We start from the raw sequence: 13867 nt of genomic DNA on the forward strand, positions 1-13867 counted from the left end.
AAAATGTATGTAATAAATAAAGTATAGCAGGAAATCTATGTTCTTGTTTTTAATTGGCCATTTGCAAGCAATTCTTTGTTCCAGCACAGTATTAAGGCAGAATTTTAGACAACAGATCCTGGATCCAAGGTTTTAAAACTAGAGTTTAAAGAGCAATCTCATTGGTCAGTTCAAGCTTTTGACTGGTCAGTTCTCAGTTCCAGGGCATTTTGATGTTGGGGGTGGGGGTGGGGTACCTGGATGGCTTACTCACAAAAGCATTTTACACCCCTAGAAAGGTTGCAAACCACAGTGGTGAGCAGTAAGTGATCTTTAGATCCACCTAATCTATAACTGGGCTTTTCTTAAACTGTGGCTTTACATCATTCTAAGGATCTTCAAGGGTGATAGGATATTTTTGAATTTTTAAAATAGCTGCATTAAATGTCCATTTTATGGCCAAAACGTAATTTTCCCCATGGTAAAAAAAGAGGCAAAATGAAGATTTAAAAATAAAATTTTGAAAAGAAATGTTGCTTTTATGCCAACTAAGGTATCCTGAAAGTTTTATAAAAAATTCATCAACAAAGCCGAAATTTCAATACATGTATTAAAATTTTTTTAACTATAAAATGGCCGATTCTATCAATGGATAATACCACACAATTTAAAAAAAAAAAAATTTGATGATGATTCAGATTAGAAATTTTAAAGGTTCATCTTAACGCCCTCGGAGTTCTTTTAAGAGATGTATAATATCAATGATACAGTCTTGTATTTTAAGAGAAACAAAGAAAATGCCTTGTCACAGAACATAGGGATCAAACAGTAAATCATAAAGCGAGGAATACACAAGATGCGCAGCCCCGGGTTGTTATCGCTTTTATTAGGCTGATAAATCGCTTTCATCGACCAAACCTAAAATGCAAAAATTGTTTTATTATTAAATCCAGCCTTCTTATAAGTATAAAAATTAAATACAAATATCTGCAGCCTCTGGTCATTTTCCGTAGTAAATTGTGTACAACGTCGCACTGTTTTGACGTCAAACCGTGACGACATCATAGCTGGAGTCGATATGTGTTTTTGGCTCCGCCTTTGAGTCAATACCACTTTTTATCATTGATCATGCAACTACATCTAGACCAATGGAAGGGCTATAAATATAGACTTAATATTTTTTTTATTCCATGAATTACATGTATATGAAAAATGACAAGCCATTAATACATAATATTACAAAATTCCACAAATATATACAACAATAATACATTTGTAATACATACAGACACACAACAGATTTTGCCATTACTCTATAATGGATATTTTCTGTAAAGTGAATGTTGTCATACTTTTGACTATAATAATTTGTGCACTTTTGACAAAATAAATACTGTAAACACCTGTAATGAAATAACTGATGATGATCCCGGGAAAGCCGACCAGTAAATCTTCTGATTACGCTTTAAAGTCCCAACAAGAAGGATGATTCCGAAATTTTGTGTACTGGTAATCAAATGCAGATGAAAACAATTTTTATTGATTATTATAATAATGTATGTGGAATAAGTCCAAAAATGTTTAACATAAACACTTTTCTTGTTGTAATTTAGTAATTTACAACTTTATGTACTAAATAGGAACGCTTTTTACAATGCATCAAGACTTAAGACAAAAACCTTTGACAATAAGTAAACAGAAGTATTTGGAATCATGATACAGTCAAATTGTTGAAATACTGGTAGTGACAACAGTTAGGGTAAATTTACAACCTTAACGCTGGTTGTTATTATCATGAATACAATGAAATACATATCAAACTTTTTGAGAATTAATAGTTGTGAAAGACAGTAAGCTACCGGCTTAAGACCCATATAGAAATTTCTTTTGCAAAAAGGTAAATTTACAACCTTAACACTTAACATAGAAATTTCTTTTGCAAAAAATTTCATTTACTTTATCGTAAAACTACAAAAAGAAACAAGGAGCTGCGTTTTCAAAATGCAAAATCATAAGTTTAAAGGTGAACACTGTATGAAGGTCAAGCTCACTTATATATAGGTCAGTTTGTAGGTTTAACCAGAAGGTTTGTCAAGAGTGAGTATGAACTAACTTGGGTCATTTATGTGGGCTGTAGGACCAAAAATAATGTTTATTAAGGTTTTAAGTTTGAAGGTGAATGTCATTTGAGGGTCAAGTTCATTCATATATAAATCAGTTTATAGGTCTTGCCACATGGATTGTTGAGCGCAAGAATGAACTAAAGAGGTTTATTAATGTGGGCTGTAGGCTATCTGGTACATACTGACAGATGATGGTCAAAGTCAGCTATATATAGGTCAGTTTGTTGGTCTTGCTACAAGGTCAGACGAGTGTGGGCTGCAAGACCAAAAATGCTGTTTATAGAAGTTATAAGTTTGAAGGTGAAGGTCATATGAGGGTCAAGGTCATCTATATATAGGTCAGTTAGTAGGCCTTGCCACAAGGTTTTTTAAGTGAGTAAATGAACAAAATTTGGTCATTATGCTGGTTGTAGGACCAAATATATAAGGTTTGAAGGTGAAGGTCATATGAGGGTCAGATTACCTATATATAGGTCATTTTGTGAGTATGTACTAAATCAGGTCATTAATGTGGGATGTAGGCAATCCGGTTCACACGGACAGACTGTACAGTTGCTATATGCCCAGGGGAATAAAAACAAGATATAAACCAAATGTTCCGCAGTACCTATTGCTATCATAAGCTTGAAAACGATGAACCTATAATCTTGCATCTCATCTTACTGAATCTTGAGAAATAACTGTTCAGTCTGCACACTACTAACTTTAAACCAGACAATGACTTTTTTACAAACAATATTTTGCTACTTTTTAAAACTATATATTTCCCTTGCATTCAGTATCTTTCTAAATTTCTTTATTTGTATCAAATGTTCCCATTCGTTTTAATCATTGAATATTCCTGATAAGTGAGCTTTCAGATTTGTGGAAAGCTTCAAGTCCTGTAAATATTTTATAAAATTTCAAGCTGACAGACTAAACCTCACAGACTTCTTTACAACAGTTTTACAACAACAACAACTAACTATGAAGAGCAGCTGCAGTGGTCACATGGTAACACGGTCTTACTACAAAACCAGGGGGTTAGCCCCTCTGCTCATTTGACTAAAATTACTACATTCGGATAAGAATTCCCGTGTATAGGTGACACTACAGAACAACCAGAAAAGTTTCTGGCCCTGGAGCATCTATAATATCGTACACTATCCCCCAACTAAAATTACTAATAATCTTCAGAAGGAGTTTCCCATCTGGGTTACTACTGGTGATTATAAATAAGCTTAGATACACATAAAATACATCACTAACATATCCAATACAACAGCTTGTTTCTGTGATAGGTAGAAAAAAAACAACATTTGGTGCAATAACAACTTATCTGTAAATTCTCTTTCTTGTAAACAACACAACTAACAATTTTATATACCTCTTCTTGGCACATAGAGAAAACTTACAGAAAATCTTTCAACAAAAACTTTGATTGGCAAGAAAATAAATTCTGATGTTTTGATATAGAACAATGTAAATTAGTCTATCCCATTTCAATCTTGTCCAAGAGCATTTAGCTTGGAAGCAAGATTATTTTCAGGATATTTTTGTCTAATCTCAAGTCAAAATGAATTCGAGGCCATTTTTTAAATAGAATTGTGTCCATTTGACATGGATGCCCCCACATACTGTTCCATCCTCTGAATAGCAAAGTTTTAAGTACAGACCATCTTCTCATGAAGTATGTTTGACTATAAGTTTGAAGCAAAATGTATTCAGATAAGGTTGTGCATACGAGCAACTTTTAATCCATTCTTTCAAAAAGTGTATGAGGAGTTGAGAACATCAAATTTCTTCACTATGACTTTTTTTGTGAAATTACGAAAGGGCCATAATTCTAGAAAAAATAGCCACAGAAAAAAGTTCTTTGTTTATGGTTATCTTTAAACAGAGGTTCTGTGAACCTTTCAAGCATTTCCTTTCAATAGTGTTTGAGGAGTTAGACACACAACACTTTTCTCTGTATTCTATATAGCAAAACAGAAAAAAGTCTTCCTTTCCGGTAATCTGCACATTAAGCTTGGTCATCTGTGAAAGTTTGAAGTAAATCTGACTAAAGGTGTCGGAGGAGTTGGACACACAAGATTTTTCTCCATAATTTCTATAGCAAAACTATCAAAGGGCCATAACTGTGGTAAAAATAGTCACAGAAAAAAATCTTCCTTAATGGTCATCTGCACATCAAGCTTGGTCATCTGTGAAAAGTTTGAAGCAAATCAGGCTATTAGTGTGGGAGGAGTTGACACACAAGATTTCGGGACAGACGGACTGACAGCAGCAATGCTATATGCCCCCAACATTAATGTTGGAGCATAAAAAACAGTAAACATATTGTGAATAAAAAAAAGCCTCACTAAACTGCAACAATTATGTCAGTATATATAAGCATAAGAAAATGAAATTTAATGTAAAATGATCTGAATTATGTTTTAATGTACATAAGCTACATGTAACAAACTTTTCTTGTATATACATAACCATAATGAGTAAAATTGAATTCAACTAATAACCATTTACTCGGTACAATAAATCACTCCTATACCAAAGTTCTTTCAATCAAAAACCTAAACAAAACTCATAAAACATTTTCAAAAAATTAAGTCGAAGGTCTTAAGTTAAATTATTAAAGCTAGGAATTTCAAAACTATATATATGCTAGAAAATAGTGGCAACGTAAAGTTTAAACATTTATTTTCTAAGCTCATGAGTTAATAACAGGTAAACTTGTGTCCAAAACATGCAAAAAACATGCAAGTCACTGAAGTAAATGCAGTAATTAGAAAATTGATGTGTGTGAACGAACTGGGCCATTTCAGCCTACAGCTCAAATTGCAGAGTGCGTCAGAAAATTGTATATACATGTACTTATTTTATCAATAAAGAACATGCAAGTAATATTTCCTTCTATAATTGAACAATTATCTGTAAATAACTAACAAACATAGTGAAGTTACACGGGTACATGTAAATAAGTCATGGCTGAAAACTGGTTCAGAAGAAGTAGGAGAGGTTTTAAAAGTTTGGTTAATAAAGAGTAGAAAATTTATACACTAGTACAAAAGTATCAAAAATACATGTTGGTTCATAAATTGACACACATCTATAGGAATTAAAAATGTAATATTATGACATGTACAGCTTTTTTTTCTGGCTGAATCCAAAAAAATTTACATCAAAAGTCCAAATATATATATTTTACAACAATAATAAAATAAGTTAGATATCAACATAATCTACAAGACAAACATTTATATATTTAACATAATAAAGAAGTTTTTCCATAATCTTTGCAACTGTTTTATAAAAACACAATTATGCAGACAAAAAACACATTAACACAGATAGATTTGAAAGGAAAGAGCTCCTCAGGTCCCAAAGACAGACTGACGTTTCTGGTTTCAACTTTAGACAGAAAATTGTTCCGTTAGGATTTTTCATTCCATACAAAGCTTGTCAACATTATGCACATACCTTGTCAACTGAGACAAAAATTCACAACAAGAGGGCCATGATGGCCCTATATCGCTCACCTGTTATCATTGCACTTGAGGACAAGAAGGTCCTCAGAAAAAATATCTAAATCCAAAGGACAGGAACAACTAAGGGAAGAAATTTAACCAAAAAGAAAAAACAATTCTTACAAGGTAAAGATATGTCAAAATACACCTAAAAATTGGAGGTACCATCCATGTTCTACCACAGAAAAGTGGTCTTGGTTTTTCCCTATGGCCAATAATAAAAAAGTTACTAAAATAAGCTATTTATAGTAACGTAAAAGGGAAGTAATTGAAAAAAATAAATACTGTAAGTGAACAAAAGAAGGATCTGCCAAATAAATTTGTTGGCATAAATGAAATTTCAGATCAGTATCTTCATTAGTTACGAAGATATACCCATTTTTATTTGAAATAAAGGGAGGTAATTTGACATAAAATCAGTCCATAGTTATCTACCCTGATTGTCTCAGTCCAACTAATAACAATAATGAAATTTCAAATAAGTCCTATAAGTACTTACTCATATAAATCCATTTTGATTACAATCAGGGGAGGTAATCAGATATAAAATAACTCTGGAACCTACGACTGGATCTGATTTGTCATGGAATCCAAGATTTATTGTTGTTGAAGGTATTTTGGAAGTTTGTATCAAATAAAACCATAAATGAAGTCTCTATATGGCTGCAAAAGCCAAAATAGCCGATTTTGGACCTGAAAGAGGCCATAACTCTGGAACCCATGATGGAATCTAGCCAGTTGAAGAAAGGAAGAAAGATCTTGTGGTGATCAAGTTGTGTGCAAGTTTGGTTAAAATCAAATCATAAATAAAGCTGCTATTGTACAGACAAGGTCAAAATAGCTAATTTTGGCCCTTTCAGGGGCCATAACTCTGGAACCCATTATGGGATCTGGCCGATTCAAGAAAGGAACCGAGATCTTATGGTGACACAGGTTTTGTGCAAGTTTGATTAAATTCAAATCATAAACGAAGCTGCTATTGTGCAGACAAGGTCAAAATAGCTAATGCTGGCCTTTTCAGGGGACCATAACTCTGGAACCCATAAAGGAATCTCGCCAGTTCAAGAAAGGAACCAAGATCTTATGGTGATACAAGTTGTGTGCAAGTTTGGTTAAAATAAAATAATAAATGAAGCTGTTATTGTGCAGACAAGGTCAAAATAGCTAATTCTGGCCATTTCAGGGGCCATAACTCTGGAACCCATAACGGAATTTGGCCAGTTCAAGAAAGGAACCAAGATCTTATGGTGATACAAGTTGTGTGCCAGTTTGGTAAAAACCAAATCATAAATAAAGCTGCTATTGTGCAGACAAGGTCAAAATAGCTAATTTTGGCCCTTTCAGGGGCCATAACTCTGGAACCCATAATGGGATCTGGCCACTTCAAGAAAGGAACCGTGATCTTGTGGTGATACAAGTTGTGTGCAAGTTTGGTTAAAATAAAATCATAAATGAAACCACTATCGTGCAGACAAGAAATTGTTGACACACGGACGGACGCACAGACGACGGACGAAGGGTGATCACAAAAGCTCACCTTGTCACTATGTGACAGGTGAGCTAAAAATAACAAGCATTATTGGTTACTATTACTGATGAAGATCCAAATCTTTTCTATACATGTAAGCCAAACATGTTTGTTTTACAGCAGCATTCAATATTTTAATTCTTTTAGGTAATTTATGACAAATTTTCGGTCATGTAACTGGAAAGATCCTGGCTTATGCTTTGAATGTGTTCATTAGGAATTGACTGCCTAAATAAGATCTACAGTAAGAACATATTACACGACTGGTCAACCAAATCAGAAGATTTTATTTGGGAAAAGCTGCTTTTATTCAGAAATGACCTAATAAGGTACATTTATCACATTTTTGACATTGTTGGAGTGAAATAAAGTTGTTATATAAATTTGTTATTACACTATAGAAATAAAGCCTTGATGCTGATGTTGTTTTAAGTATGGAGGCATTGGATGAATGTACTTGGTCTATAATAGGTAAAGAAAGAAGAAATCTTGATGTTTAAGCAGGAAAAGCTAACATGTGATAGAAAAAATATTACATTTGTGTCTTTCCACACTGAATTTATTAAACTCATTTAATAAAACTGATAAAATGCTCAGCAAAGCCTCACATTTTATTCGACATGTTTTATAAATTAAATATAAAAAGACAAGTCTTGTGTAATATCCTCTATGTACAAACAAACTCTATAGCCTAGCACCTTATGCAAACCCTTCAGAAAACATGAAGTAAAATATGCAATATCTGAAATGTACAACATCAAAACTGTTATACTAAGAAACTTTTATATTTCCGTTTTTTTTTTATTCACTCTTTCCAATCAATTATGACATGATTTGTATAACTTATATAGTCAGGCAAGACAACAGCTAGCTACTGTTGTTTTATACAATAAATACACATGTTGTTATGGCACTGTAAGACAGCTATAATCACTGTAAGTGCAGGGGTATACCTGCTTTGGCAATATGTTTACACGACAAAATCTACGTACAGTAGTTGCACTGAAGAGGCTCTGTACTAGCAGAAATATTTGGTTTATACAGATTTTGGAAAAGATCAGTTTTGTCTTCGCCGCTGTCCACAGGAACTGAAGACTCAGGAACAGTTTAATTTTCAAAATGTGATGATTAGTTTTGAATTATCACCAAGGAACGATTTTGGTAACGTATTTTCATTGTAAATTTCATTTAATTTGGACCTCAAAAAGTTTCACAATTTCAGTTTTGGCTTTCAGTGGTTTCAGGAAGCAGCACTTACACTTTCTGTAAAAAGTAATTTATGTTATACTACTTGCAGCGAAAGTCAAACCTATATTAAAGACCACCACCTGACTCTAAAGACCACATGTTTTGTTTCCCATTTTAACATTCACAGTGTAATTTAACCTGTGAATAAAGACTACCTCCTAATAAAGACCACATTTTGGCTCTCCCAAGGGTGGTCTTTATAGACAGGTTTGACTGCAAAAATCTTGCTTCTTTTAAATTTAAAAGAGAATTACAGTGACTGTCATCTTTTATCAAAATCAGTTAAATGCAACAATGAGTTGAATGTGACAGTTTTGCATTTACTGAACTGTGCAGATATAATGTAATCTATACTTTTCAAATATTTAATGTTCTTCCTAAAAAGACCTGTCCATCAATTTGTAATAAAAATAAATTGTCATAATTGTTGAACAAATTGTGTTTTGTCAAAGTGTCACCTGAAAAATATTTATCCCCAGAAACATCTAAACAACATATCCATTCTTGACTTTTGCAATTTCATTTAAAAAAAAACAAAAGAAGAAAAAAAAACAAGGACAGACAGTAGTATACTGGATGAAAACAGAGCTAGGCCAGGTTTTTGTTATCTTACTTATTTATAAAAGTTACCAGTACTGCTGTTACGTTTTTTTTTTTTCCCAAAAAAATTATGTGAAATATATCTTAGATGAGATTCCATGGTTTCATCAACTCTTTGTAAATGCAAATTAACACTTGTAGAAAGTACCAGAATTGTGAAAAGTCATTAAAATACATCACAACAACAACAAATACAAGGTCATGGTTTAAACATGAAATATGTAATCAATATGTTTGCTTTCTTCGTTGAAATTAATCTTTAGAGTTACAATAATTACAAAAATATTTCCTTCTCTTTTGACTTTATCAAATTCTAGCACATAAAACAATATGTCGAATTCCACCTTATATATTTCATAACAACAATTGTACAACTTAAACTTGAATGACACTACAACTTTTCAGACAAAACAAACATCTATGAAAGCTAATGCACGATCTAGAGTAATCATAAAAAAATCAGAATGTACTCTACACATGTGATTATTAGCAAAGGTTGTTTGTTTCAACAATCCAAGTCTCTTCAAATATATGACTTTTTTTTCTGTTTTGCTATAATTTCCCCCATCCTCGTTCTGGATTTATATATCTGGCACTACCCTAGCATCTACCAGTCTTTGGCTTAACAGCAACATGAACACACGTCCATTTTACCTCTACTACATAATATCATCATTAAATGTTACTGATTATGAATTTAATGTTGCTACTATGCAAAACTATTGTGTCAGCTTCTGGAAAAGCACATACTTACAATATTTTTGCGATGAGGAAACTTTACGTTCCCGGAGAATCATTTATTAACATAATACAGAATAATATCTAGCCTATATAAAAATGCTAGTGTTTGTGTCTACAATTCCGTGACCAGTCATACTGGCTGTCACACGTCAGTTTCTACTTTGCTATTTATAGTAACACTACGAGGCAATGTGCCATTTTTCTTTGTAGATCCAAGATGGAGTCGTATAGATCCTGGTGAAGACTGTTTATCGCGCTCCATCCATTCCTTGGTCAAACTCTCGGCTGCTTGGTACAGGAATAAGTAGTCCTCCTGAAACATTTATATAAGTAAAATTTCAATTCTGCACTGGCAAAAGCTTTAAACAAATACAAACAGCAGGGGCATTTAAAGGTTCCATCTTGACAAATTCTTGGATTATCTACCATTTAGGCATTATTCATATGAGCCGTGCCATGAGAAAACCAACATAGTGGGTATGCGACCAGCATGGATCCAGACCAGCCTGCGCATCCGCACAGTCTGGTCAGGATCCATGCTGTTCGCTTTTAAAGCCTATTGGAATTGGAGAAACTGTTAGCAAACAGCATGGATCCTGACCAGACTGCGCGGATGCGCAGGCTGGTCTGGATCCATGCTGGTCGCAAAGCCACTATGTTGGTTTTCCCATGGCACGGCTCATATACATTAAACCATAATAAGTAAGTCAATAACCCATTCAAAGGCCATGAATATTTAATTAACAGAACTTATACTACTAGGCAACATATTAATGTTATACCTTTGATCCGACACAGCCAGCCCTCTTGAGGTGATAGAGTTTAGCAAGTTGGTAAATGTTGACTGATTTATCAAACTGTAACTGGTCATAGATACTGATCATAGCACAAAACGTTGCAGCTTCCACACCGCCATACCTACAAAATACAGCATGTTGTTATATTTCTAATATAATGTCTTTTGTTTATGTCTGAAACTCACAGGAGACTTGCGACATTTGACCATATTCCAGTTTTAATGGCTTACAAAGGCCCCCAAGGTTTAGACCATATTATGAAACATTGGATAACTTTTCAAATACCGTCTTTGGTTTACATCTAAAAAGGAGAAGAAAAAGATGATGAACCGTACCTGTCGACAACTATAACTGGACCTATATCATTCTGCCGGTGTAAGGTTTGTACCTCGTCCACCATATCAAACACATGATGTCGCGGGTGACACGCCGTAGGCCAAGGATTGACAGGTTTCACAATTCTTGTCATTAAAATGTAGTCATCCTGTAAAATACGGAGATGTATTTTGAAACATTAACATAACATTTCAACCCGTACTGCATTAAACTCAACCTGAATGCCTAGTATACCTACTTTGTGAATAGCAGAACTACTCTTTCTGAAGTAGTAAACTTATCTCCGACAAAAACAATATGGCTCTCTTTCCATATGACAGCAACCAAGCTCAAACAAGACAGTCATGATGACCCTGGATTGCTCACTGGAGCTACATGTTTCAAATGTCAAACTGATGCTAAAATATTAAGAAAGTCAGTAGGTCACATTCATGGTCAATGAGTCAGTTTTATGATCGGTGTGCAAAACTGTGTATGTCCTCCAAATTTCAAGGCTGTATTTTAAAAAACAAGAAAGTAGGTCAGCAGGTCAAAGTCACAGTTAAGTGACATCATATTACTTGTGGTCATCAGGTAATTATTATTAAACAGTCTTGGAAACAGGATCAGATATTTTTTTAAGTATTTTTCCCCAGAGAACTCATATAATAACTAAGCCCGGGGCAGGGCATAATTTAAACAATTTTGGTAGAGGACTACTAGGCAATGCAACATACCAAATATCAAAAGCCTAGGTCTTGTGGTTTCAGACAAGAAGATTTTTAAAGTTTTTTCCTATATAAGTCTATGTAAAACTTGGGACCCCCAGAGCAGGGCCTCTTTTTACCCTAGGGGTACAATTTGAAAATTTTTAGAAGAGGACCATAAGACAATGCTACAAACCAAATATCAAAGACCTATGTCTTGTGGTTTCAGACAAGAAGATTCTAAAACTTTTTTTCCTATATGTCTATATAAAACTATATTAACCATGTGACCCCCGGGGCTGGGCCATATTTGACTGTAGGGGGATAATTTGAACAATCTTGGTGGAGGACCACTAGATGATGCTACATACCAAATATCAAAACCCTAGGCCTTGTGGTTTTGGACAAGAAGATTTTCAAAGTTTTCCCTATATAAGTCTATATAAACCATGTGACCCCCAGGGCGGGGCCATATTTGAACCTAGGGGGATAATTTGAACATTCTTGGTAGAGGACCACTAGATACATACCAGATATCAAAGCCCTATGCCCTGTGGTTTTGGATAAGAAGATTTTTTAAGTTTTTCCTTTTGGTTGCCATGGCAACCAGAGTTCTGCATGGAATTCAATTCTTTGAACAACTTTGAAAGGGGGCCACCCAAGGATCATTCCTGTGAAGTTTGGTGTTATTCTTCCCAGTGGTTTTCAAGAAGATATTTTTAGAAAATGTTGACCGACGGACAACACACGATGGACGATACATGACGGACATTGAGTGGTCGCAAAAGCTCAACATGAGCCTTTGGCTCAGGTGAGCTAAAACCAAAAAAGAGTCTGCTAAAACAGCTGTGAAGATAATGTCTGTTTTGTAAGGTTTAAAGTCATACTAGTAGAAAAAGGGCCACATTACCAACTTTCCAACATTCAGTCTTCATAAGCCAGGTGGAGAGATTCCACATGATAAAATCTGACCACTGATGTATTTCTACACTACAGTGAGAACTGACAACATATTCAATGTCTTTGCCTGTACTTCTCAGCCACAGAGACCTACTACTAAAACCTGATATGTATACAAAGCAGTTACCCGATTGGGCTGTAAAAAAACTCCCGGAACAGAACTTCCCTGGTTGAACTGTAGATGAAATTCTTGGATGCTATATGCTACTTGGTTGGATTGCTGGAAGAATTCCGAGACTTTACACAGAATTTACCTGGTTGAAATGTAGAAGGAATTCTAAGATTTTACATGGAAATTACATGGTTGGACTGTAGAAGATATACAAAATTTACCTGATTGGACTGCAAGAGGAATTCTCGGATCCTATACTTCTTTTCATCATCATCTTCTCGATATGTTAACTTGAAACAACCAATATCTATAGGACTGTCCTTCTCTGGCCAAAAACTTTTGAACTCCTGCAAATACAAGTTACACAGATTGGTTATAAAAATAATGAGAATGAATTATCAAAACACATGTGAAAATCAGAAACCTCAATCTGATGCATGCTAATTGTTCCTTGGACTTCCAAATCAAACACACAAAGGTAGAGTATCTAGACAACATTAGAAGCCATACTTCTGTGACATATATAGAGGCTGCAAATATAAAATCAGCCTTCATGAAATATCTCAATTCTTATTGTACTTTGAAACAAAACTGAAAATCAATTGATAGGAAATGCCTAGGATATTTTCTGAACACTTTCATCACCATCAACATCAGGCAGCTTCACAGTAACAGAGGCAGCCGGATTCCACAATTTTTCAGGAGTCTTCCATTTCTTTGTCAGGGATGATGGGTAATTCCAAGAATTGCTGAGTAACTTTAGCAAGAATATTTATAGAATACTTACATCATCATCAACATCAGAGAGCTGAACTATAACTGACGTGTTCTGATCCCAAACCATTCTCCAGAAATCTTCTACTGTGTGTTCTAGGGGATGCTGGGTAATTATAAACTCGTTACTTTTGTTGTAGCCCTGTAATTAAACTACTTAATTAGACTCAAGCTCATTAAATATATCTGGTGTATGTATGTAGAGAATAACTCCCTAAAATGACTTAAGGTAGTGGGTCTGCAATAATAACTGGCTGTTAAAGCATATCCATATACTTTTTCCACACATTCCTTTTTCTGCACATGCCATTTTTTACCGAAAACCATGTGTGTGTTTAACTATATTTACAACTGAAGAATACCAAATAGGTCAACATGAAAATGTAATCAGGCAGAAACCGCCAGTGTCACTGTGGGTTCACTACCTTAAAAGTACTTCATTAAGAAACAAACAAGAGGGCCATGAAGGCCCATAAT

The 13867-nt window shown here is 34.4% G+C and overlaps 1 protein-coding gene across 7 annotated transcripts in view; it reads right to left on the reverse strand.

The window, feature by feature from the left end:
• Positions 1–1145: 1145 nt before the first annotated feature.
• Positions 1146–13867, reverse strand: part of LOC123529770 (tyrosine-protein phosphatase 99A-like) — a 68375-nt gene continuing 55653 nt past the window's right edge. For all 7 annotated transcript variants that reach the window (XM_053522425.1, XM_053522424.1, XM_053522423.1 and 4 more), the window contains 5 exons: positions 13404–13532; positions 12838–12963; positions 10858–11006; positions 10508–10643; positions 1146–10038 (listed from right to left, as the gene is read on the reverse strand). In XM_053522425.1, coding sequence (XP_053378400.1) covers positions 9868–10038; positions 10508–10643; positions 10858–11006; positions 12838–12963; positions 13404–13532 — 711 coding nt within the window. In that variant the 3' untranslated portion in view covers positions 1146–9867. The remainder of the gene's footprint in view (positions 10039–10507; positions 10644–10857; positions 11007–12837; positions 12964–13403; positions 13533–13867) is intronic.

The sequence above is a fragment of the Mercenaria mercenaria genome, chromosome 13 (genome assembly GCF_021730395.1).
Source record: "Mercenaria mercenaria strain notata chromosome 13, MADL_Memer_1, whole genome shotgun sequence".
Lineage (NCBI taxonomy): Eukaryota > Metazoa > Mollusca > Bivalvia > Venerida > Veneridae > Mercenaria > Mercenaria mercenaria.